Source organism: Danio rerio, chromosome 17, assembly GCF_052040795.2.
Source record: "Danio rerio strain M-AB ecotype USA chromosome 17, GRCz13ab, whole genome shotgun sequence".
NCBI lineage: Eukaryota > Metazoa > Chordata > Actinopteri > Cypriniformes > Danionidae > Danio > Danio rerio.
In genome coordinates this window covers 27,320,340-27,347,386 of record NC_141037.1, presented here as the reverse complement: position 1 = coordinate 27,347,386, position 27,047 = coordinate 27,320,340, and the positions used below count along the sequence as shown (strand labels likewise).

The following is a 27,047-nucleotide window of genomic DNA, read 5'->3' as shown; positions in this document are numbered from 1 at the left end:
ATTAAACTCTCCTGAGGATTATGTATGTTCAACACACACTGCTTGCGGTAATAGGATCTAATTTCATCTTCCGGACATCTACTTTCAGACAGAATCTCTCAGAGACGATATAAAGCACATGCTGAGCACGCACAGTGAGGTAGCTGTGACATCTGTGCGTTCTTCCTCTCCCAGAGCTGTTTTATTCATGCGTTTATGCATAATGCATATATAGGCATGCGAATTAGATACTACTGCTCAGTATTATTTAAGGTGCAGATATTGTCATTAAATTCTGCAGCTAATGTGGTAATAAGCAATTATTGAGTGTAGTCTGGAAATACACCCGCTAGTGTCTGTGAGTATTTGTGAGTGTGTTGACCTCAGACGTATAGGAGTTCAGTTACACTACTGTTTAAAGAGAACAAAGCCAGTAAGATATCATTTGTAAGTAGTGCAGATACCAACACATATCTTCTGCCAAGATGTTCCAGAACATGCCAACATGATGTACAGCCAACAGATATAACTGTGTTCCATTCAAAGTTGAAAGGAGACTATTCATACAGTTAAAAGGATTCCTGTGTCAGTGTTTCCGGCAGTGACACTCTTCAGTGCCAAAGGGAAATAAATCTGAGTTGTGAATATGAGTATGAGGTTTCTTTTGAATGAGCTGCAGGGAAAAGCAGCATACAATGCAATCAGTCCAGTATTTTTCACAAACAAATGATTCATTCATTCATTTTCTTTTCGGCTTAGTCCCTTTATTAATCTGAGGCCGCCACAGCGAAATGAACCGCCCAAATGATACATATTTTTTGTTAATTAAAACAGTGAGCACTACTAGAAACAAAAAACAAATGATTCTTTTTAGTGAATCAAAACATGCAACATGAAGCCAACGAACAAACAAATGACTCATATGAATGCTGTCCTCAAGTGATTCAAGAGCTAAAAGACCAAATATTTATATTGTCTGTAAATTCTTGCCTAAATTTTGCTAATCTGACCACAACTTCATTTAATTTCATTTCCCTTTGGCTTAGTACGTTTATCCTTTAGGGGACGCCACAGTGGAATGAACCACCAACTTACCCAGCACATGTTATAAACAGTGGATGCCCTTCTAGCTGCAACCCAGTACTGGGAAACATCCATACACACTCAATAACACACATATAATACAGCCAATTTAGTTTATTAAATTAACCTTCACCGCATGTCTTTGGACTGTGGGGGAAACCGGAGCACCTTGAGGAAATCCACACAAACACAAGGAATTGTCAGAAATGCCAACTGACCCAGTCGGGACACAAACCAGCGACCTTCTTGCTGTGAGGTGTCAGTGTTAACCAACGAGCCACCTTGTCTTCCCCTGACCAAAACTATATTTAAGGTATTTTCAGAGAAGAATCTCTTTCAAAAGTGAGCACTGTAACCGAAAGACACCCAAATCCATCGCAATCAAAGTCAAAAAGAACTGAGGGAATCTGTAGCAATTGGCAAGATAATTTTGATCCAGTAGCAGGCTGTCACTTCACACTAGAGCAGTCTGTCATTTCATTTTTTTTTTTTTTCATGGACTGCCTTTTCTAACCCACATTATACAAATCAATAAAAACGGACACTTTCAAGCTTCATCCAACTGGAGCTTCTCTCTGGATTTGCGAGTCTCCGTTCATGGAAGGTGTCTGTTATGTTCCACTGACCAGCCTCTATCCAAGCTGTGTTTTCTGCCGACAGTCCAGACGTGTCTCGGATAGAAGGCTTCTGTTGCATGGTAACTGTGCCCAATGGGTGTTCTTCGCACTCACCGTTGGGAGAAGCGGGTCGTCTCGGGTTGCTTGTCACCCCCGCTGCACTTGTCGCTCCAGCTATTCCACTCTCATTCATTTTGTTCGGACTGGTGAATCGGACACAGTCAGATCCGCCCCGTCAAGTTGAAAATCCGATATCGTGCGGCGTCATATTGCAAGTGTCTTGAAATGGCACAGAGTATAATCTCTACTCACGGCATCTCCTCAGTAAGTCACACCATGACTTCAAGCATGAGTTAAACAAGTAATAGAAGCCCGCTTTTGAATTTGCAAATCTCACACTGGACACTTTTGTGCATTTGTTTGCTATAACAAATAACTCCACATGTTCTCCTGCAAACATAACAGTGTGAGCTTGCAACGCAGAGTTAAAGCATACTTGTTAATAGCACAGAAACACTGTTATGATCTTGGAGAGAACAATTATGAATCGTTTACATAGACCCTGAGTTCTTAAAGAGAGATGCAAACATGCCATTTCTCTCCCACGCATATTTATTACTGCGCACTTTGATACTCCTCAGTCATTTGCACTTCTATGAATCATTCACATTGTTACAGAGAATCTTTGTCACCTGCTGTATGTGTTCCCTGTAGGTTTTGCAAAGAGTGCAAGGATGTTAAAGAACAAAAAAACACGCTTAACAAAACTACTACGCATCAATCTTTTATTCCAATGTGCTCTCAAACAGTGCATAAACAAACTGCTTGTGACAGCCAAGAGGTGTACCCAGCACATGGCACATTGCTTTAATGAGTACGTCTGGTGCACGGTGAAGGAGGCATTGCCCTTAGCACGCATCCAAACCTCCACGTTCAAAGGGGTGAGATGCTTCTGACAGGGTCACGAGTTCTGGTGGGTTCCTGTCACCCTGGGTCATCGTTTTGAGTGCATTTTCACCTGGCTAATAACTACTCCTAAGTTTGAGGACACTATATTTAAAGTGACATCTGGGGACACCTATTACAGAGATGATCCTCCTTGGAGCATTCTGAGGTTAAGTGTCTCGTTTGATGCAACAAGGGTCATGTGACTTCTGTCTGACTTTATGAAGCCATGGATTGGCCTTATGGGGGTTTACTACTAAAATCTATTGGTTAGGAGCCTAGATATTGAACACAAGCTACAACAGAAGACTATAATGATGGCCTGGATAAATATTCTTTTAAATAATAGAAACAAATTTAGACTGTATTTTAGCCTGAATGACCACAACACACAAGAATAAAGTGTTATCTTTAAAGTTTCCTTCTCCCATATTGTGCCATATTTTCAAGTGAATGAGGCTACAGAAAAGGGTGGGCTTCATTGATCAGTTGTTGATCAATGGGCAATCCATTGGGTGTTAACTGGATAGAGGAAGATCCTAGCGACTCAATGTGAGCTTGGGATTGATTGTAAGATAGGGACAGGATTTATGGGCAACAAATTAGAAGACCTAGATACTGTACGACAGCAGAAAGAAGACCCCAGTGATTAAGAATGATAAACTGATAAATAATAACACTTATACTAAAAATTAAACGTGAAAAATTAGCTGTTTTCATCCACCTATTTTTAGTCACATTTTGGATATGCACATAAAAAAATCGGTTGATGGAAAAGCCAAGATGAGCATAAATTTTGAAAATGCACATAAAAAACGTCTGCGCATGACTGAGTAGAATAAACTTTTTATTTGATAAGAATAGACGTGAATAAACTACGATGAAAACACTTTTACTGAACAATTTCCAGTGCATTAAAAAAGGTCACTTGATTTAGTTATAAAAGAGCATGTGATGATTAAAATGTTCACGAATGGACAAACCAACAGGCTGAGCACATTGTAAAACATTTCAAATATTGCTTTGGTCATTCTAAAACGCCTTAACCATTTCAGTATTAGTGTTAATTTATTATTAATTACCTCAAGAACTATCAAAAGTGTCTGCACTCTGTGTTTCATGGCTTCCAAAGTCACCACACGTTCATTGCGTGTTGGCATCGTCTTCTGGGGCGCAAGTCATTTATTAAAAAAAAGAAGCCACGCAGCTTCTCCTAATGCAGGCAATTTATTTTTACAGTTGACATTTGGTGCAAATTAACCAGAAAGTGACAGTATCTATGTTTCCATCTAAAATGTGAATTAACTTTATGCACAAAACTGAAATATCGCATATACTGTATGTAGACCGACATGGAATCTGCGCACACAGAAATCCGCAGATTTTCAGCCCATAGAGTCCATTTATTTAGCTGTGTATATGTTTGTAAATTTATATTTAGTTTTACATTCATTTCAGTAATATTACTAAGAAATATGAAAATTCTCATATAATTTACATACTATAAAGTTTGTAAAGTACTTTATAATTCCTGTCTTTTAGTAGATATATGGTAGATTATTATATCAGACACTTGCTTTGTTTACCAAATAAATGGATCTAATAGGATTTGCATTGTAAACATTGAATAAAAAATTCAATATTCAAAGTTTAAAATGTATCGTTTTTTATTTAACATATTAAGTTTTTAGTTACGATATTGTCATGACTTTCTTTGTCCACCAGATGCCACTGTAGTTCGCCAGCAACTCCCTGCGAACTACAGTGGTGAAAGAACTACATATGCATACATTCCTTCACGCACACACCCGGTCTTTCATATATACTGATTTGCAATCACAGCTGTCTCTGTTTCCCCGTTGATTACCTGGTCAATATATTCAGCCATTCAACCTCTGTTTGTTAGTTCATTGTTCATCCTTGTTGGTATGTGTTCCTGTATTCAGTTTTGTATCTTGTCTAGTTCTAAGTCTAGTTCTAGTTTAATCTGTTTGAGTTCCTTGTTTGTTTGTTTATTTGACACTTTGTTACTTGTTTTTTGGTTTCTGTCACTAATTTCACATTAAAATCTGCACTTGGATCCTACACCCGTTTTTGTTCCTGTTCCATCCCGCCAAACGTGACAGATACACCCAAAATCATAAATGCGCAGATATATTCTGCACAGAAATAGCAAAAAATGTCTGCATTCTGTCTGGCCCTGCATATAAGACGCACAAATAAAGCAGCTTCTCCATCCAATGAGTCAAAGTAAAGCTAAATGAGCCAAATATGAACAGTAAAAACCCAATTTGCAGTGATAGGAGAAGCTGTGTCAATCTTTTCCTTATATATTTACTGACTTGTGCCTCAGAAGACAATGTCGTTCACAAGGTGTTTGAAGGTGTTTCTGAAGGTTATTAATAATATAATAACACTAACAGTGACACGGCTACGGTGTTTCAGAATGACCAGAACATCATTTCAGATTTTTTGCAATGTGATCAGCCTCTTGGTTTGTCCATTCACACACATTTCGATCATCCCATGATCTCTTATAACAAAATCACATGACTTTTTTTTAATGAAATACTGAAAATTGTTTCCATCTCAGTTTATGCGCATCTTTTCTTATCGAATAAAAAGTGTATCCTAATCAGTTATGCGCATACATTTTTTATGCGCATTTTCAAAATGTATGCGCATCTTGGTAGTTACAGTACATCAACAAATTTTTTATGCGCATATCTAAAATGCGCATAAAAATAGGTGGATGGAAATGTAGCTAGTTTTGTTCTTTTTGACACGTTGGATGGAAACGCTGCTTTATTCATATGTCTTTTTATGTGATGTTCCAGTTTTGCGCAAAAATTTTATCCGCATTTGTAGATGGAAAAAAAGCTACTGATATGATTTTGCTAGCTTAGCAATCTTCAGAACATCTTTTACGTTTAACAGAAGAAACTAACTCCACATGCTTTTCATTTAGCTTAGGATGTGACACACTCATCTACATCATGTTCTATCTGAATACAGGCAGACATAATTAAGTCATTACATCTGATACAGAATCATATACAGATAATAGCTTCGCTGCACAAATCTATTAGGCAGACAGGTGCTGTGACAGGTGTGTATCATCAGCATCTCAAGTCGGCACCGGACCGCAGTCTACCCTGAAAGTCCCACTCAAACCTATTCAAATCTTTCATCTCTAAAATTAACTGTCAAAAGATGAAGGTATTCAAAATGAGATTGAATAAGAGGAGGGGGTGGGTGGTTTAATGCTGAGATGACAGACAAAAAAAAGGTGATTTACAGCACAGGGCTTGAGCTTCTGATGATATCCATCATGACACGGTAGATCAGGCGGCCATGTGAGGGAGCAGATGGCATCTGTGAGAGGTGTCATGCACAGACCAGACGTGATGCTGCCAAAGATCTGTAGAGTCATGTTGACTGATTGGCAGGTTTTGAGCTTCCAGAACTTCTCTCATATTGACTTTTTCTAGTCTCCATCAGTCAGTTCAGCATGTTTACTGACTGCTTGTGGCTTTGAGCAACATAAGCTGGACATTTAATTAGCCTCTTGTTCTCTTTTGAAGCTTTTGGTGGCAACTGTATTAGATTTCTTTTAATAAAAGGGTTGACCTTCTCAACCCTGACTGCTGAGGGGGAAAAAAATACAAAATTGTACCAATTATTTAAATTGGACATATCTTGGGGTCACAAATCTCAAAGGTACATCTTCATAGTTTATCGAGCACTAAAAAGTGCATGCTAATGCCTTAAGGGCACTTCAAGACAGCATGAAATAAGAATTCATTGTGTCTATTGTGAAAATGGATTTTATTGATCTTACCGCAAACAATTCCGCTACGCTTGCTTTTTTATTTGAGATCTTTTTTGGCTTTAAAATAGTTTACAGATCTTTTTTTTTAAGCACAACACATCTCACATTCTTCCATCTCCATTGTTAAGAGCAAATCTCGCATCTCAAAATTCAATTCACAAACAAATGGAAACAATTCAAGTCAGTTCATTATACTTTTCCTTTTTTTATTACTGCTGTACTTAAATGCATGTAACATTGTGGAAGAAAATAACTGTAGGATAATAGTCACTCAAAAAAAACTCAAGTACTATGAAAAAACATTATACCCGAGGACAAATGTTTTACCTAAACATACAGGAGATCTTGTCGAGACCTCCTGGGATGAACACCACAAGTAGGATCCACAGGAGCCTGCCGAGTAGGAGGAATAACTATCTTCTAAAAATAACCCAGACAATAGCTTACAAACAGTCGCAAAGCAGATAAAAAAAAAAGTAGATGAAAAAAAAAAAGAGCCTTCTGGGATGTAAAACCCTTTTGATTTGGAATATATAGATAATCCCTCAAGAGCCTGATTTAAACATTAAAATTTGATCCCCTGTATGATATAACATCATCAGAAATTATATTGATATTATTTGAACCTCTGTCCCTTCCTTGGTTTTATTCCTTCATCCCCTTGGACATTTTGCAAGACCACCACCATCTTCAATCTCCATAAAGCTGCTTTGTGGCAAGTGCCATTACATAAAGTGCTGCAAAAATGATTCAGAATTGAATTGAGTGCAGATTTAGCTGAGGACTGTGACTGTAGAGGCAGTTTTACTCATTCACACAGCCGAGCTTGAGAGCAGACAGTAGAGTCTCTCACATGAATGAGAGTGACGTAACCCACTGTAATGTTTCAGAAAGAGGCATGGTTTGATTGGCAGCAGAGATTTAGAATATCTGAGAATATTTTGTCTGTCTGAATTCCATTAATGTCACTCCTCTCGGTTCCAGAGTAGATAAAAACACTCTGTCTCGCTCTCTCTAGGGTCAAGTAAACAAGCCGATAATGGTGGCAAGAGGATCAATAGGTTAGATGCTGAACCGAATTTTCCTGATGAGTTTGACCTGGAAGTCAAGATTACATCTACTCAGCATTATATTACTCACACACTCGTGGCACTGGAGTTCAAGAGGTCAAGCAACCAAATGCCCACAATTATATCACATCACAAGGAGTCAAATTTCACTAGACCTTTTGAAAGGCGCAATGTTGATATATGCAGCCAATCTTTGAACTTCAACATTCATCCCTACTGTATCTAAAATAAGCTTAAACTAAAACAAAGCATACAATTAAAGTCAGAATTATTAGCCCATCTGAATTAATAGCCCATTCTGTTTAACAGAAAAAGGATTTTTGTAACACATTTCTAAACTAATACTTTTAATAACTCACTTCTTATAACTGATTTATTTTATCTTTGGCATGATAACAGAACATTTTACAACAGATATTTTTCAAGCACTGTAAAAAATGCTGGGTTCCACACAGTTCCATTTAAAAGCTTAACTAGGTTAATTAGGCTAATTAGGCAAGGAAGGGTAATTAGGCAAATCATTGTCTTACAACGGTTTGTTCTGTAGATAATTGGGAAAAAATATTGCTCAAGGGGCTTAATAATATTGACTTTTTTTTTAAAGACACCTTTCATTCTAGCTTAAATAAAACAAATAAGTTTTAAAAGTAAAACAAATACGAAAAAAATATTTAAAAAATAAAAAGTAATTTAAAAATTTTAAATTTAAAATAAATAAATAAATCACGGGAAGGCCAATAATTTTGACTTCAACTGTAAATAATGTGTTTAAAAACACATTAAACACATTAAACACATAGCCAGTTAAGTAAACACTAGCGAAAAGAAAGACCAAAAGCATTTAATAAAGAAAATCTCAATCGTTTTTATAAGATATGAGCATGCAAATTCTCACAGCACATAGTTTAGACCACAAGGTAAATGTGTTGATTAGGCTTGGGTGGTATCCACATTCTGATACCGTCAAACCTCCTCCCAATTTTACCTCGGTATATGGTATTATCGTGCATAATAAAAAAAAAATACATTATTGTTATGTAAAACGCAGACAGCATCACCAAACTGTTGGCTTGTGCCTAAACCGTTCAGAAACTGAATACTGTATATACGACCTTAGGTTTGTGGTATTTCCACCTCTCACAGTCACCCTTTTTGCTGCACAATTTGGAAATTGCCTTATTCGTATTCTCTCCTTTCTCATTCAATCGAAACCCGAAATACTGCCAAACTGCAGAAGTTGTGTTCTTTTTCGAGACCAGATCCCTTGGGGCGTGACTCACGATCTTTCCCCATGCATATGCATTTTATATGTAAGTGCATTGTTTTTGTGACGGTATAGCAGTATTGAAACTAATACCATATTTCCATTTTATACCATATAACCACCCAAGCCTACAGTTGATAGACCCCAAAAAGAGATAAACAATACCACTTAGAGGAGGAGTATTGTCTGAGGGTAGTTAGTTAATGGGATGTTTAGGGCAAAAAATATATATACAATCAACAATGAACCACCATAATATCAGGATGTTAAAATAAATTTAAAAATCACACACACACCAGATCTCAGAAATTACATCTGACTAAACATCTGGGATCGAAGCTTATTTGGAGTACTCTAAACACAGTATGTGCAATGTTTGTTTGCAATGTGCGTTTCTGTATTCTCACATTTTCATATATTCACACATTCTGTATTTTATTAAAAATTGCATGTGTAAGTGTAGTCAAACTGATGATGTTTTTTTCATTTTGTTAGTGTTTTTCTATTTGCATATGTTTTCTTATCTTGCAGCTCGTTTGAGCCATTATACCTTAAACTTTTTCTAAAACCTTTCACAAATGAAAATATGGGAAAAAACTATTCTGAGTCTAGAAAAAACTATTCTGAAAGTGATCAAATCTGTGAAAATGTGACAGACCAAAGTTTAAACAATGGCATTGCTTTTGCACAACATATAAATCTGTGTCAGGTAAAAGAGAAGGGAGCCACAGAGAGATGGAAGAGAGAGCGAGAATATGCTTTCTAATGCAAATGTAATGTTATTTGTCATGCCAATTAAGCACACTAAATAGAAAGTGAAAATCGAATTGAATTAAGAGAAGACAGAGAGAGCAGGAAGCACGCTCACTCATTATGACAAGAAAGTCTGTGTTCAAATCTGAATCAATCACAGCCAATAACACTGTTCATCATGCAAGACAGAGGACCCAAATTGGCACAGCATTGCCAATTTTGAGAATTTCTCCTTCTGCCAAGCTGAGTCCAGAAGTTCAAGGGCTAATGCGGGATACACCAATTAGGAAGGCTGGTTGAAATCCAAACTGGTGGTGATATTTGGAAAGGAACTCTCACATCATTCAGAGCTAAACATCTCAAGTGATTCTGCTCAACATCATTATGAATGAGTGCATGGCATTTACATTTGAACTCCAGTGATTATAGGACAAGCTCTAGATTTTGAGTTGCATGAAGAACTTTCTGCAAACTTGACTGGATACAAAGTACAATCCAAACATGCACTTCCTTTTAAAGGTTAGAGGCTGGAAAGATTTTGTTTGAAAGATTTTTGAAAAATGTCTAAAAAACTAAATGATGTGATGCTTGAAAGTTCAAAAGAACATTATTTATTAATAACACAATATTTTGTCTAACATCATAGTGTAGTCAAAACTACCTACTGCGAATCAATCAGTATTGAAATTGTTTAACTGTACATTTCCCTCTGCCAATTGAGCAAAGTTGAGTGGGTTCATTGTGTTTATATGTTTAACAGATGACTAATTGGCTCCAATGATCATCGTTTCACCACACTTCATCAAGCAAGTTTATACATATTATACAGATACACATATACGGGAGTTTTGTTCACTGACCCATCTACAGTATGAGCAGATAAATGAGCAATCAGCTGATAGTCGTGGCTTATAAATAGACATTTTTTTAAATGTCAGCAGTGAATGCTCGGTATTTTTGTGTGTCTGTCTATTAAATTGCTGATAGATTTAATGCATCCTTCCTGAAAGAAAAACCCTGCTGGGCCCAGATATTTGTGCAGACATAGAAGCAAAAAACAAAACAAAAAAAAAACGTTTAATTACTGAGATTTTTCCCTCTGCTTTGGATGCAGACAGTATGTTGCTTCTAATAATGTCCATTAGTGACAGAGGGCATCAGATTTCACAGTGAAATTCTACAGTACTCGTAATGAGTTCACTGATCTTTTCTGTTTCTGAGTTTGTCGGTGGTGGCTTGTAGTTTTGCAAGCAAGAATGTCTCTCTGTCCCATCAAATCTCTTCACTGAGCAATCTGCTCAGTTTCTGGGACGATCTGCAAATTTTGTCTCTTTCCTGTCCATAAACAGATTCAACTGCAGCAAAACAGATGCAAAAAAGAAACCCAGAGTGCATTATTTTGTTAACAGTCTGTGAGGCACAATGATGAAATATGATGTATTCAACTTAAAAATCACCCAGACAGCGCATTACTCAATGCCTACTGACAAAAAAAAAACTACTGCACTACTGAAGTAGACCAAAGTTTATTTAGGGTATAATTTAAAAGGGGTTATTTTTCTCTCTTCTTAACTGTAAAAAGTTAAAGCTCAAAATCAACACAGTTACATCATTAACTACATTCACAACAAGATTTTAGATCAACTTCATTCAATAAACATTACTTGAGTTTTCCTCCACATTTCTAAAGCAAATTTTAAGATTTCAAGGAGAAATGCTCCAAAACGCATATTGAAGTTTGTCTCACATTTGGACAGGTTTGGTTTGATTAAAGTCTGCTTGATTGCTTTATTAGAGCTTTGTGTCTCTTTTTGGAAAACCAAACAATCAAAAGAACTGAACTATAAGTGCAAACATAGCCATAAAAAACATATTTAACAAGTGTGCTAAACTCTTTCAACCAAATGAAATATAGCAAATGAACTCAAACAGTATATAACTATACATATGTAGCTGAAGTTTGAATTATTAGCCCCCCTTTGAATTTTTTTTAATATAAAAATATTCTTTTATATAATTTATTCTTTTATTTATATTTGCCAAATGATGTTTTACAGAGCACGCAAATTTTGACAACAAAGATGACCTAAGGCATTTATAGTGGCTTAGGAGTCATCTGATTGGTGAACGATAAATTGGATAATGCGGGGCCAGCCGCAAGCAATCATAAGCATGTGATCCTTTCAAAATTAGTTTATAAATATAAATAAATATAATATAAATATAAATAAATCCTTTATTTTATCTTTGCCGTGATGGCAGTGAATAATATTTTACTGGATATTTTTTAAGACACTTAAGATTAAAATGACATTTAAAGGCTTAACTAGGCAGGCTAGGGTAATTAGGCAAGTTATTGTATAACGATGGTTTGTTCTGTAGACTATTGGGGGGGAAAAATTGCTTAAAGGGGCTAATAATTTTGTCCTTAAAATGTTTTTTAAAAAATTAAAAACTGCTTTTATTCTAGCTGAAATACAACAAATAAGACTTTCTCCAGAAGAAAAAATATTATCAGACATACTGTGAAAATGTCCTTGGTCTGTTAAACATTTTTTGGCAAATACTAAAAAAAAAAAAAAATCAAAGGGGGGCTAATAATATATATATGAAAAATGAGCCAATTAGCAAACATTGAATAAAATTCAGGGTCAAAAAAGATCCACTGCCTCTAGGCAATGGTAAAGTGATCTATATTCAATAGTGAAGTGATGTATGAAGCACCCTTTCACGTACAAATCACTTTCAGACCAAACAGCTTTGTGTTGGTTCACGAGACCACGTGAACCCAATGCAATATTTACTAGATTACTGGACTTTGCAATTATATCCCTGATATCCACATCTGTGCACATCACCACAAGGCCAATTGAAGGACAATCTCTCTCATCCTGCTGAATGGAGTGTTCTCCATCCGGTCTACAACAGCAGCTCAACTCTCTGACCATTTACTCTCCCAGCTGTTCCCAAAGAACGTCTGATAAATCATGTGACTTGAACCGCAAGCTCTACCTCCCCTTACCCAGACCACACCACTGCACAGACAATTATAATCCTTTTAGCTTAATAACCATGCAATGCAAATCAGCTTAATGAAAGCATATCAGGATACTGTACTTGTTAAAGACAGAGTGAGTGAGAGAGACAGAGAGAGACAGAAGGGGAGGGAGATGAAGGCAGCTCTTTTCTCCAGGCAGCTAATTATCTGGCGGTTGTTTTCTATTCATTGCAGTTCATGGCCAGTAACCTGGTCACTCGACAATGATAGGAGAGGCTCTAGGGCCCAGAGTGGATCTCACCAAGCGTTCGGTCTCCAGAGCTTGCTCTAATTAAACAAGGTTCTATCTATATTCGTCCTTTAATCAAGCATGCTGTTTACACAGGGCTCATGGTGCTGAACACCACAAGAGGCCTGAGCTTTGTCCTCTTGTGCATTTTGGCTAAGGGAAAAGCAGGTGTTTAATACTCACTCCTTTATGTGTTCCCGCGATGACCTTTCTTAAATTATTCCCAGGGCATCTACTGTAACAGAGCCAACAAGGTACACGATATCTGTAATGTGATTGTAGGACTATTACATTTTTTTCATTGAACATTACATTGGATTTGCATGATTTTGTCCAATACTCTTGCACCTCTATTTGATAGCATTTAAACATCCTCCAGCTGTAACAATGTGCCACTTAATGTCTGATAACCTGATGACCCCTACAAATGTGTGGATTAGGACAGTGGTCCTCAACCACCGAGTCGCAGACAGATACTGGTCCATGGATCAATTGGTACCGGGCTGCACAAGAAAACATCAATTATTTCTGTTTTGTTTATTATCGGAGACTAAACATTCTTTTACTTTGAAAAATCTTTCATTTTGAAAAATGACCATATTGGTTACATCTCGGTCACTTGAGTGGCCAAATTTAACCCAAAAGCAGCAAAATGAGTAAGAAACATATATCTTTGGAAAGTATCTTTGCTAAGGAGAAAAGGCCAAGTGAATGACCCACAAACTGCGAAGGAATGGATCCGCAACCTATTTGTCTACAGGTGAATCCAGCATGTCTGTAAAAGAAGATCAACTGATGGAGATCGCAAATGATGGCGGCCTTTTTTATGGGCCTTTCGCGTACAGTATCACGTCTTTCTCTAGAGTTTGCACAAGTTCGTTATTTCCAATGGAGGTGCGCAGGTTGCGCACACAAGCAGACGCAACCAGTTGAATGAATCCCATCAGCTTTAGCTTGTATGGAATAATTAGTCTTACCGAAATGTGTTTATCTCAGACAAACACAGAACACCCAAACAATGCAGTTCTTTGTAATTTTAAACTTGTAAAATTTGTAAAACTTGTACGTTATCAGAGTTACAGCAATGTTTTGACTGCTTGTCGTCTTTTGAGAAAAGGGATGATGGTTGCCTAACAATCTACAACCTACAAAACACTGCAACAGTGTATGGTGTTTCACAGTGTTGGACTGAGGCTGGAAGGGCATCCATTGCATAAAACATCGGCTGGATAAGTTGGTGGTTTATTCCACTGTGGCGACCCCTAATTACTAAAGGGACTAAGCCGAAAAGAAAATGAATGAAAACCAGGGAAGAATTTATTGAAATGGTTACCTTATTCAATGCAGCAACAAAATTGTTTCTCTCAATGCAGAATTTATAATGTGTGTATGTATATATATATATATATATATATATATATATATATATATATATATATATATATATATATATATATATATATATATATATATATATATATATATATAGTATACTGTCTATATACATCATATACCAAATAACTGTGACTATCTGACAGACCAAAATCCGCATTTAGGCATATGCAAAGCAATACAAACCACCCAGACTAAAACAAAAGTGCCTACTCTAAATAAAACTGTCTCTGAATTATCTATTAAACTCTGTGTAGACTTATTTTTTTATCATTTCTGTTACAATAATCTAATGAAATCTTTTATTTGTTTGTTTCCCACAATTTCCATGGAGATCATTGAGGCCCTTGGGGTTTGTGGGCCACAGCTTGAAAACCACAAAGCAATGCATTTTGCCCAAGATTTCTCTAGAGGGAATTTCCCCGGAGAAACAAAAAAATATATAAATACTGAGGTTGCTTCAGATAAAATAGATAGAAAAACTGAAACACAGTAGACCTTTAAGGTAGGTTGTTAAATAAGTGTTAAACACTAAAGATTTCAGAGTCTCTTGTAAAGTCACTATGCAAGGTAACTTGATGCCACAGCAAAGATTCTCTCTCTCCCTCTTACTCTCAGTAGAAGTACAGGCAATTAGATTATTACAGGCAGCTCTGATTATTAGGGCTCATAATTAATGTTGTCATTGAGGATGTATTGTTTCCCCTTTGAGACTGCAGACAGTTGATATCTGATACGAAAGTGTTGTCCAGTGATTTGAGGCACAGGGTACATTAGAAATAAAACTCGAATCCTGACAGTGGCCATATTGGATCTCATTAATATGAGACACTGGCCGTAGCTGCGCTGGGGACCTGGAGTAGACAAGCTGCCATTTTGAAAGGGCACGTCAGAATGTGAATTGCCAACTAAGACCACCTCCTGACTCAGCTTTAGATAAGAGCCACTGAAAGCACAAGAGCGTGAGTGAGAAAGAGAACTGGGAGCCATGCACCCTTCTTGTAGAGCTGCCTAGAAACTTATCTCCAACAGTTCAGGGACCAAAGAATCTTGTAGGTGTCAGATGAATGTATCTGTGTGAATACGAAAGACAATGTTTTATGAAAACCTTTTCCTGTAACATTTTTTGAAACTGTGGATTTGTTGTATATTTAATGATTGTGACTTTTTTACACTACATTACAGAATTTGTAAATAGCAGCTATTTCTATATAGCTGCAACTTTATTTTTCAAGATTTATTGTATTTCTAACAAAGGAGAATTTCTTATTCAATGCAACTACAAATATATTTCTCTAAATTCTGTTTTTTAATGTTATTATACTGTACACTGCATACACTCAGCGGCCACTATATTAGGTACACCTGTCCACCTGCTCTTGAATGCAAATTTCTAATCAGCCAATCACATGGCAACAACTCACTGCATTTAGGCATGCAGACATGGTCAAGACGATCTGCTGCAGTTCAAACAGAAAATTTGATTAAGGTGACTTTGAAGGTGGCATGATTGTTGATGCCAGACAGGCTGGTATAAGTATTTCAGAAACTGCTAATCTACTTGATTTTTCACCCACAACCATCTCTAGAGTTTACAGAGAATGGTCTGAAAAGAGAAAATATCCAGTGAGCAGTAGTTCTATGGGCGCAAATGCTTTGTTGATGCCAAAGGTCAGAGGAGAATGGCCACACTGGTTCGAGCTGATAGAAAGGCAACAGTAACTCAAATAACCACTCATTTTAACCACGGTATGCAGAAGAGCATCTCTGAATGCACAACACGTCTAGCCTTGAGGCGGATGGGCTACAGCAGCAGAAAACCACAATGGGTAAGCAACAACAAAGAGTATTGTTGCTGCCCATATTCATTTCATTTTAATTGCTTGCTTGACACTGTGACTTGTGTATAACATGGGTGACATTTTTAAATGCACATTTATTCCTCATAACTTTTTAATCTTGCAATTTCAGTCATCACTATTGTCAATATATTCCTCAAAATTGCAGCTTTACTGTACATTTAACAACTGTGAGTAACTCTTTTTCCACTCAAAATTTAAATGTTTTTCAATGTTTTTTATTATTATATAAAAATTCCCACACAAACCTCTTGTCAGTTTTAATCTTTGAGGTGGTAACTGTTTTGCTTTTCAGTAAAAGCGTCACAATGTGTGGAAAATTGAAAGAAAATGTGCGTACAATAAAATCCAAATAATATAATTGTAGGTCCATTTATACATATTTTCTCACATCATCTCAAATGCACACAGTCAAATGGAAGTCATTTATATATTTATTTTAAAAAGGTATCCGAAGAAACCTTAAAAGTCTGAAGCGGTAAAAAACTGCCAGTCTAAAAGCTTGGAATTACAGACATGAACAAAGCTGCTCTAAGCAACTGCCACGAGAAGTGAGCGCAATTTGCCAAAGACTGTACTAAAAGCACTTCTCACTGAATGCTGCATTTTACTAGAATGAGACAAAGTGTCAAAAAATTTACCCTGGCGTTTAGCCAACATGTATCGATAGTAGGATTACTTACCATCACAATCCCAACATGGCATAATCATCATCAACCCCTTAAAGATACTTTCAGAAGTGTATATTTTTCCAACCTGTTCAATTTATCTGATATCTCCAACACAAACTGATGTTATAAATAAAGGGTGGTTTGACAAGCAACCTCAAACTCATCCAGAGGATGAAAAGAGACCTTATTAACTTATAAAAGAGGCCATCATAGACGAGATGAATGAGAAGGAGAAAGAGCAAAGAATTAAGCAGAAATCTATGATTTTACAAGAAAACTTTCAAGCAAAGAAAGATCTGACAGCATCCAGGATGACCGCTTCTACTTCCTCTAGCTAAAAAGACTAAAATCAAGACTTTAGAAAAGCAGAAAAAGCAAGAGGTCAGAAATTAAAAGGCATGTGATGAAGAGAAGCTCATAGTACCCTCAATGTGACGTCAAAAGTTATTTTCACAGTGCATGATACTTTAAGCGATTTCCCCTTCAGGTGATTTCTCCATTTCAGCACTTTTCCCCCCAAAAAAGCAGAGTAGGATACAACAAGGATACATGGGTCTCTTGAATATCAGCTGGGAATCTGCTATCTTGCATTATTGTCTTTTTATAAAAAAGAAAAACTGGTTCTTTGTCATGCAGTAACAGAGGATTCTCTCTCACATTATCATTGACTTTAGTACACAGTCAATTGAGCAATGTTTGAAAGGATTGTTTAAGTTACAAAAAGAGGTACAGTACCAAGTCTGATGCTCTTTAGTTTTGTTAATGAATAATTTGCCAAGTGTATTCCAGATGTTGAATCTGGACAATAGATTCAACATCTGCATCATCAGATGATGCTGCATCTGCACATCTACATTAATCCAACCCTAGTTAGGACACGTGGTTACAATGTAACTCACCTAATTTTTACGTTCGTAAAATTTATATTATTTGCTAATTAATAACCTTATGTGGAACTTGGAACCTGCGTCTCATTTCGGAGTCTGCTGCTATCCACCGGAGGTTGCATTTCGGTCACGGGCGCATGCTTTGAGAGCCTTTCTGAATAAAATATGCAGTTCTCCACCAAGGTAACCTGTGGTGCTGAAATATAATTAGCTAAACTGGCAGTAGGTGGGTTAAAAGTACCAAAACAAATATTCTACTCTCAATATTCAAGTAAACCGATAAAGGAAAATAAAACCCACACACTGACTGGCTGTCTGTATGTGTGTGTGTGTGTGTGTGTGTGATGCAGTCGCACAGCTGTAATGAGTAATTAGACCATGCAGGTGAGATAAACACACAGCTGGGTCCTCACATTACACACTCTCACCTGAGCCACAGACTCACACTGCGTGTCATCTCTCCACGGACAGGATCTTAAATCATTTTATTGACTGGTAGGTAAAAGGCTGGGACTATGTCATGCCAAAAGTGTATGTGTGTTGCTGATAGAGGAGATTAAGTGGTTGTTTGTGTGTATGTGTGTGTGCGCGTGTGTATATTTGACAGGTGAGAGTTTCTTCTCAGTAGGGTGAATGCGAGCTAAAGAGCAAAGTGAAAGGTCATCACCACTCGACTGTCACTCAAAACCAGGGAGGCTAATCGATCTCAGAGCCCCTGGAAACCTGAGAGAAGTGCAATACTCAGTGTCCTCAGGATGCGCAATCATTCTCACTGTCAGCTCTAAATACCGTGGGGCCAGATTCACCCAAACACACTGTTTAAAAAGTTTTGCCACTTAAATATATTTTACATTCTCAAAAAAAAAAATTAAAAAATTAAACGTGTGTTTTCTTAATATACTTAATATAATTTTATTAAATTTGACCTAGTAAAGGAAACATTTACCGTTGTTTACATTAAAGCTTTAAAAACTCTATTGATATAACCTAACAAATCGAACAAAATTATGTAAACAAATTGAATAAAAACATAAATTATTAAATATTTACTAAAATATCTGAACAAATAGCTAAAAAGCTCAAATAAATTAATAAAAACTACAATAGCTGCTTAATTATACTAAAAGAGCAATGTCCTTAACCCATTAAATGCCCCACCAAGAAAACTAAGTTTAGATTGCTTTTCTTAACCCCTAATGTCGCTAGTTAACACACAATGCATTTTTATTTTAGCCCATGCCATAATTTCTAAAATATCAACCTCTACCAAATGGTTGATGTGGCGGTTTATGGTAAAAGTACCGAAATCAATACATATACAATGAAAAATCTGAAAATATAAAGTATAACAACAAATTAATTTAAAATTAAATCAAAATCAAAAATGTGTGAACACTAAATCATCTTTATATTTTGTAGTATGCCATAAAATATTTCAGATTCTCATTTAACATGTTTTCTTGTAGTTGTTTTTTTACAATAAAGTGTAATAGTGCAACAGGATTACGTTTGTTTGATCTTTTTTTAAACCAAGAATGCTGAGTGTAAATCATTATTTAAAAAATTCATTCATTCATTTTCTTTCGGCTTAGTCCTTTTATTAATCCGGGGTCACCACAACGGAATGAACCACCAACTTATCCAACACATTTTTACGCAGCTGCTGCCCTTCCAGCCACAACCCATCTCTGGGAAACATCCATATACACTCTTTGACACTCATACACTACGGACAATTTAGCCTATCCAATTCCCCCGCATGTCTTTAAACTGTGGGGGAAACCAGAGCACCCGGAGGAAACCCACGCAAACACAGGGAGAACATGCAAACTCCACACAGAAACGCCAACTGACACAGCGGAGGCTCGAACCAGCGACCTTCTTGCTGTAAGGCGACAGAACTACCTACTGCGCCACTGCGTTGTCAGATCATGCAAACTTCACACAGAAATACCAACTGGCCCAGCCGAGGCTCAAACCAGTGACCTTCTTGCTGTGGGGCGACAGCCCTACCTACTGCACCAGCAAACTTTAAATGACTTTAACCGTCATTACTTAAAACAGTCAAAATATAGTCAACCATTCAAGCAGTTAAAGGGTAGTAAATAACGAGATAACTTGAATTCCTGAATGTTATTTTCTTTACAAAACCAAGTTACTTAACTCTTTATTGAGAAAACTGTAAGTTTCTTAATTATTAAATCTTATTTATTCACATCTATTAGGCTGTTTTTAAATATTACCCACTACAGCATAACTCTATATACTATTAGAGCACAATATATCGTTTTAGCATCGATATCGTAAGGTGAGCATCCATATAGTCATATCCCAAAAATATGGAATGCTGGGTCTGAATTAAAGTTGAACAGAATTGTATTAAATTAGTGTGTTTATGCGGAATGTATATGATTTATGAAAAAAAAAAATATTTCCTTAGAATTGTTGTCTTGTTTCTAGTCCAAAATATTTCAAAGCGAAAGCCAGATAATTACACTTACGTCACTAGCAGATAATTTTGCCTGTTTAAAGGTAAAACTCCTAATTTTGACTTATTTCTTCTGACAATAAAACAAAACAATGTCTTTACATAAGAATTTTTAGATATTTGGTTTAAGTTAGAAAAAGTGATTATTTTCAGCACATTTTTAGACAGGATTTTTTATGCATTTTTTAAGAAAGGTTTTGATTATAATCGGTGCTTGTACACAGCTATATTTAGCTTGATTTTTTTAGTAATAAGATATTTAATTAGATAATTAGATATTTGTTTATTTATTTTTTGGAGTGGCCTGAGAAAAAATAGATAAATCCTTAATGTTGAGCCCTGAAAAGTCATGCAAAACATTGTAAAAGCACAACTCATTTGTTCATGGACATTTTGCAAGCTCATACACAACACACAAAAAAAGTGTAATGAATGAGTAGGTATGTGGGCAAAACACAAAATCTTAATCAAATAATTTTAGCATACCAAAGTCAAATTTATGCATTTAAAATATAAATTCCCAACAACAATATTGTAGCTAGTGAAAACGGCAAGTGGCAAGTAATGTTGGAAAACTACTAGCCAAAGTGGCTGCTGATCAAAAAAGTTAATGTCCAGCCCTGATTATGACTTTTAGTGCTTGTTCTAACAACTTATTTAAAACGAGTTGAAATAACTCAACTCGAAAGTTGAAATAAATAATTTTTTGAAAGGGCAAATTAATTATTTCATGTTCGATCCACTTAAATTTGTAAAAACATTTAAGTTGTTGGGACAATATGAATGAATTATGTGGAAGCCAGCATTTTTTACAGCATACTGTGGCTGTGTACAAACACACACGCACACACATCATAAAATTAATGGTCCATTAAAAACACATTATGCCAAGTGCTGAATTCTGCTAAACATGTTGCAACATATAGAGGTATTATTATTATTATCATTATTATTATTATTATAACTCAATGTCCACGAATGATTTGAGCAATTCGGCCATCCGCAATTATTCCGGAACCTCCACCAGAGCTACAAAACTATATGTTTTGAATTTATTTTCATGAAGCCAGCCACTAGACTATTACTTTTCAAAAATAAAGGTACAAAAGCTGTCAGCTTTTCAAAAGCGACACGTCTGTACATGTTGGCCCTAAGATAAACACTTTAGCTACTAATATGCACCTTTAAGATACCAATATGGAACCTTACAGGTACAAACCGCTTGAAAAGTGGCAGCTTTTGTGCAGTCCCATTATTCCTATGTATGAGTGAATGACAGAAGTTAGTCACGATAATAACTGTTTATAAAATGCATCTCCGGTAGCAGCGATCAAACCGAGAATTGCTTGAACGAGGAACTGAATGAAAATGTCTGAGCCGGACAGATGATGACAGCTGGCCTTCACGCTTGATAACATAAATCAAGTTCTGCTCCATTCATACATCAATGTCTGCTGATCCAGCTTGCCAGTGTGACACAAACACCCTCAGCATGTTAGCACATATGTCCTCAGCACATTCCCACACAAGTTTTCCTCCACTGGATTCCCATTCCAAGAGGTGCCTGTTTTCGCCTCCATTTTGATTGAAAGGCAAGGAAAAAGATTCTAAAAGAACTAAAGACTCAGAGCAGAGAAATCACCACTATAAAGCCCTGGCGATATTTTCCACAGGAATGGAAACTCCAAACCTGCAGCTATATCTACAGTGTTTGTTGATGTCAAAGCCTCATGAGAAGGGCTGACGGTATTGGGAAACATCTCAAGCAAACGGATTGGAGAGAAAGATAAAGAAGGACAGCGTGGTTAATCGATTGCTGAGAGATCTCAGTCACTCACTCACCTTCCTGTACCGCCTGGAAGGGGTTGTTGGGCTCGATGAGCTTGATAGAATGGGTAATCCTCTCGCTCTGGAGGATGTCGTCGTTCAGACTCAGGTCTGAAATGGCGAGCTGAAAAACCTCATCGTCCCGTATGGCGTTCTGCTCGAATATAGCTCCTGTTAGATGAAAGAGAGCATGCGTCATTAAAATATCATTTCGAATGAAAGCAATTCTTCCAAACCTTATTATTAAATGACGAAAAAATGAAAAGGATGGAAATTCATACCATGTGTCAAAAAAAATATATATATTATTCAACTTTTGCTGCATGTGACTACTAGAGCTGTGCGATTTAGGGAAAATATTTAATTGTGATTTTTTTAACAGATATTGCGATTTCAATTTATTTTGCGATTTAATTTTGTAGTCAAACTTTAGCTCAATAATCTTCTTACTGCTAAAACGCAGTGTTATTTTAAAAAAAGATATTAACTCCAACAGTTATTCAGATTTGTTTTTAAATATTTAAAAATTAAACACTAATGTTTCTATAGAGCAAACAATAAACACAAATAAAATTAACTGACCTTTCTGTAAACAAGTTCAACTCAAAATAGAGAGATAGTATAGCTTATTAAAAAAAGTGGCACTGTAAAATGGCAAAAATTTGTGTTCGGCAGAAGTGTGTATCCCCTATCCAGCATTTGGATGAAGTTTTTAAATCCCTTTTTAGTCACTGCATTAAAAGGCACAGGTGGTAAAAGTTATGGTGTAAGTTATCTCTTGGTGCCTTTGTGATATTTTTCATATAATGTAATAGCCGCAAACAACTCTGAGATTGTAGTTTGCTGTTGCGTGCTACTAGATTGAGTGTCATTGTCATAACTTTTAGTTGACTTTTCAGCCCCCTGTGGTGCTTTTCTTAGGTGCTGGTTGTTGTATTTCTTTGTGCTGTGGCAACAATTCTGCAACAGCTCTTACAAATGATCTGTTTTTGTTTGGTGTCTGATTTTGAAACCAAGATATTTACATATTACTGACGTGCTGTTTTTCTTTGATATGAATTCGTATATTAATGCTTCTGAAGTGGCAGATGCCACTTGTCCACGCTTTTCTGTTTGTATGTTTTTTTATTATTATTATTTATTGTGGGTGTTCCGCATAGTTTGGGTGCGCAATTTTGATTGGGCAGAATGAAAGCGTGCTCACTCAATTGGCTAGTAAGGCACACAGTTAACACAGATGGCAGTCACGCATTTGCTCTGGGTGGAGGAAAATAGATAATACATATTTCATATCAAAGCCTCTTGCGATTACCTTATCACAACATTTCAAATCCCAGTTGTGATTCCATTTCGATTAATCGCACAGCCCTAGTGACTACTGTTTCAAAATTTGGGTTGACCTTTTAGTTTCTGGAATTTTCTTTCAAAATAACTGAGACAAATAATTTTGAATAATAAAGTTGTGCAACAAATATTTAGAGAAATCACAAGTATATATGTGTACAGAGTTCACTATGTTTCGTTGCTCCAAGTTATTTTTAATATTGTTTTTTTATTAGTTTTTGAAGTTATTTCTGGTCTACTAAAAAAGCAATTTGCTCATATGTTTTAGTCAATGCTACCTCACTGCAATTCATAACTTTTTGATTTAATGGCTAATTTGTATGAATTAGTACAATATCATTCATAAATTTTTGTATGAATAACATATCCCCCAATGACAGTTGGGTGTCATGCCCAGTGGTGTAAAGTAATTACAAATTACTTTACAAAAACTATATTACAAAAACTCAAATTACAGTAATTGAGAAGTGTTTTTTCGGGAATTGTAATTTGCTAAGTAACTTTAAAAACGTGTGCTTTTACTTCACTTGAGTACACTTTTAGTGCAGAATCTGTACTTTTACTCCACTCTTTCTTTAAACCTGCAGTCACTACTTTATTTATTCTCATCTATGGGGATTGGCTGAGTAGAAAAATCAGACCTGCGATTCCAGCAATTCAATCAAATAACACATAGAATTTAAATGGCATTATACTCGACTACCTGAGGACATGGGTGCTTTATAAATGCAGCTTCACCAGCATGGACCCCCACACACTTTGAGCTAGACTTTATTGTAAGAATAAAAACGGATGGTGAGGGAACAGTGGGATGAAGAAGAATGGAAGTAAGAGGATAAACAGTGAACAGGTAGGTAGAATGATTGGGGAAACTCAGAGTGGGGGTCTCTGTAATATTTTGCTAGAGTGATTGGACTCTTTGATTCAACCTAGGAAGCTTATAAGGGGAAGGGTTATGAGGATTGTTAATGGGAAGCAAGGAAATAAAGCGAGAAAGGGTGGTTTCATGAGAATGAGAAGAACAGTGCTAGAGGGCTCGTCTGCTTTAAATTAGTTTTAGGGAGTAGGTAATTGGTTAAGGAGGCAAAGTGAAGCGTGGTCCAGCTGTCGAACCATTGTTGACAAGTTGACTCCAAACTTGATGCATTAATAGTGTTTAAGAAGATGTTCAAAATCTTTACATACAATGACCCAGAGACTGTTTAGACCAGGGGTGTCCAAACTTGGTCCTGGAGAGCCAGTATTCTAGAGAGTTTAGCTCCAACTTGCTTCAACAAACCTGCCAGGAAGTTTCTAGTATATCTAGTAAGAGCTTGATTATCTGGTTCAGGTGTGATTGATTAGGGTTGGAGCTAAACTCTCCAGAACACCAGCCTTCCAGGACCGAGTTTGGACACCCCTGGTTTAGACTGTATGTCACTGATGAGAAGATTAAGGATGTTTATGATCACTAAAATTGCCAAATGGCCATAAATTAGAACTAAATGCACTACAGAATGTTATGTTTACACATCTCTGCACACATCATATGTAAACGCATCAATCTTTTATAGCATAATACTCACTACTTTTGAGTACTTTTAAAAAGGTTACTTTTTACTCATACTTTGTGTAATATTTACAACAGATACGTTTTATCTACATGCACTACATTTTTGGTTAAGTCACGGTACTTCTGCTTGAGTATGATTTTACAGTACTCTTTCCACCACTGGCCACGCCTCCTTTTTAAAATTCTACATTTCTATATGACTGAACTTGAATTCATACAAAATATCCACTAATGTGACAAAACACAAAACAGTTGCGTTTTCTCATGACATCAGGCTTGTTTTAGAATGAGCAAAATAATGACTCCTCATTGCACCCAATTCTTTAAAAAACTTCCCAGATTTAAGTTTAAAGGAAGTTACTGCTAAAGCATCATGAGCCACAGGAAAAAGTTGGATTACTTTTCTAATTACCTAGGCATAACATATTTACCAGCAGATAAAATTTAACTTAACTTCAACTTCTTCACCTGTCAATAGCCAACAGCATTTCAGCACCATGGAGAGCGCACATGCTGGAATTGCAGTAAATATTCTATACGCATCCCTAATTTGTCAAGGGCGTTTCACAGCCTGTAGAAACACAGTGGGTTGTAAGCCTAGGGGATGATCTTTTATGTCAAGGGGATCTTATACGTGACGAGCTGCATCCGTGGCAAATTTGAGCTGTTGTTAGAGTTCTCTGTCTCCTTGAAAAGTCGTAAAATTTGGGAAGTGGACAGAGCATTCAAAATATCCCAGACTGATGAATGGAATGGACAAATGATAATGGTAAAATGCCCCTAATGCATGGCTATTACAAAATAAATAACTCTCTATGAAGTATTGATTTAAGAAAGTTGTTTTAGCATCCTGCTGGTAGATTAGCTTAAAGCTTCTACAAATGAAAATAATCAGTCTAACAGCAAGACAACCACTGATGCAATATTGCAAATAATAATACTAATTCCACTCATTTGCATTACAAATGTTTTGAATGGCAAAAGGCTTTTAAAGTTGCTTTGATATGAAAAGAAAGAGTTCTGTTGCCATGGTCAATGGTCAATTAAATGAGAGAACATCATTCAGTGTTACGATTCAATGTCCGGAACTGTATAATTGTAGTATTATCAAGTATTGCTGCTGTTTTTATTAATGATTTATTGATTGATTATTGCTTCTTTTTTACATATAATAAGGTTTTTATTTTATTTTAGTTGAAGTATTAGTCTGGTTGCACGGTGGTTCAGTGGTTAGCACTGTTGCCTCAAACAAGAAAGTCTCTAATTCGAGTCCCTTTTGGGCCAGTTGGCATTTCTGTGTGGAGTTCGCATCTTTGCTGTTGGCGTGGGTTTCTTCCGGGTGCTCGATTTCCCCCACAGTTAACATGCGCTATTGGTGATTGAGTAAACTAAATTGGGCGTAGTGTATGAGTGTGTGAATGAGTGTCTATGGGTCTTTCCCAGACAGTACTTGGTTGCGGCTAGAAGGGCATCTGCTGCGTAAATCATATGCCAAAATAGTTGGCGGTTCATTCCGCTGTAATGACTCCTGAAAAAGAGACTAAGCCAAAGCAAAAAGAAATAATGAATGAAGTGTTAGTCATTTGTTTGTGTGATTTTGTAATTTCTATTAGCTTTATAAAATCTGTCTACATAGCTTTAATTTGAGTGTGTATGTCTGACAGTGCATGTGCAGGAACTTCTCCATTTGTGCCATTTTAAAACATTCATTCATTCATTTATTCATAATTTTTTTTTTTTTTTTTTTGCCTTAGTCCCTTCAATAATCTTGAGTGGCCACAGCAGAATGAACTACCAACTTATCCAGCATGTTTTAAGCAGCGGATGCCCTTCCAGCTGCAACCCATCACTGGGAAACATCCATACAGTCTCATTCACACATACACAATGGCCAATTTAGCAAACCCAATTCACCTATAGAGCATGTCTTTGGACTGTAGGCGAAGCTGAAGCACCCGGAGGAAACCCACGCCAACACGGGGAGAGCATGCAAACTCCACACAGAAATGCCCAGCTGAGACTCAAACCAGCAACCTTCTTGCTGCGAGGCGACAGTTTTACAATAACTAAAATACAAAAATAACTAAAATAAAATTCAAAGAAAACTGATTAAATTAAACAACAAATCTACTTTGCCAAATCTATAAAGCCTATAATATAAAATACAACTTATAATCAAACTTTAAAATCACAACAG

The 27,047-nt window shown here is 36.4% G+C and overlaps 1 protein-coding gene across 20 annotated transcripts in view; it reads right to left on the bottom strand.

Moving 5' to 3' along the window:
• The window catches only part of grid1a (glutamate receptor, ionotropic, delta 1a), a 492,166-nt gene that overhangs the window by 383,571 nt on the left and 81,548 nt on the right, over nt 1-27,047 (bottom strand). For all 20 annotated transcript variants that reach the window (XM_087290557.1, XM_087290561.1, XM_087290565.1 and 17 more), the window contains one exon: nt 21,970-22,125. Coding sequence is in view for 3 of the 20 variants with exons in the window: in XM_087290562.1 (XP_087146688.1) it covers nt 21,970-22,125 (156 nt within the window). In the remaining 17 variants the exon portion in view is untranslated. The remainder of the gene's footprint in view (nt 1-21,969; nt 22,126-27,047) is intronic.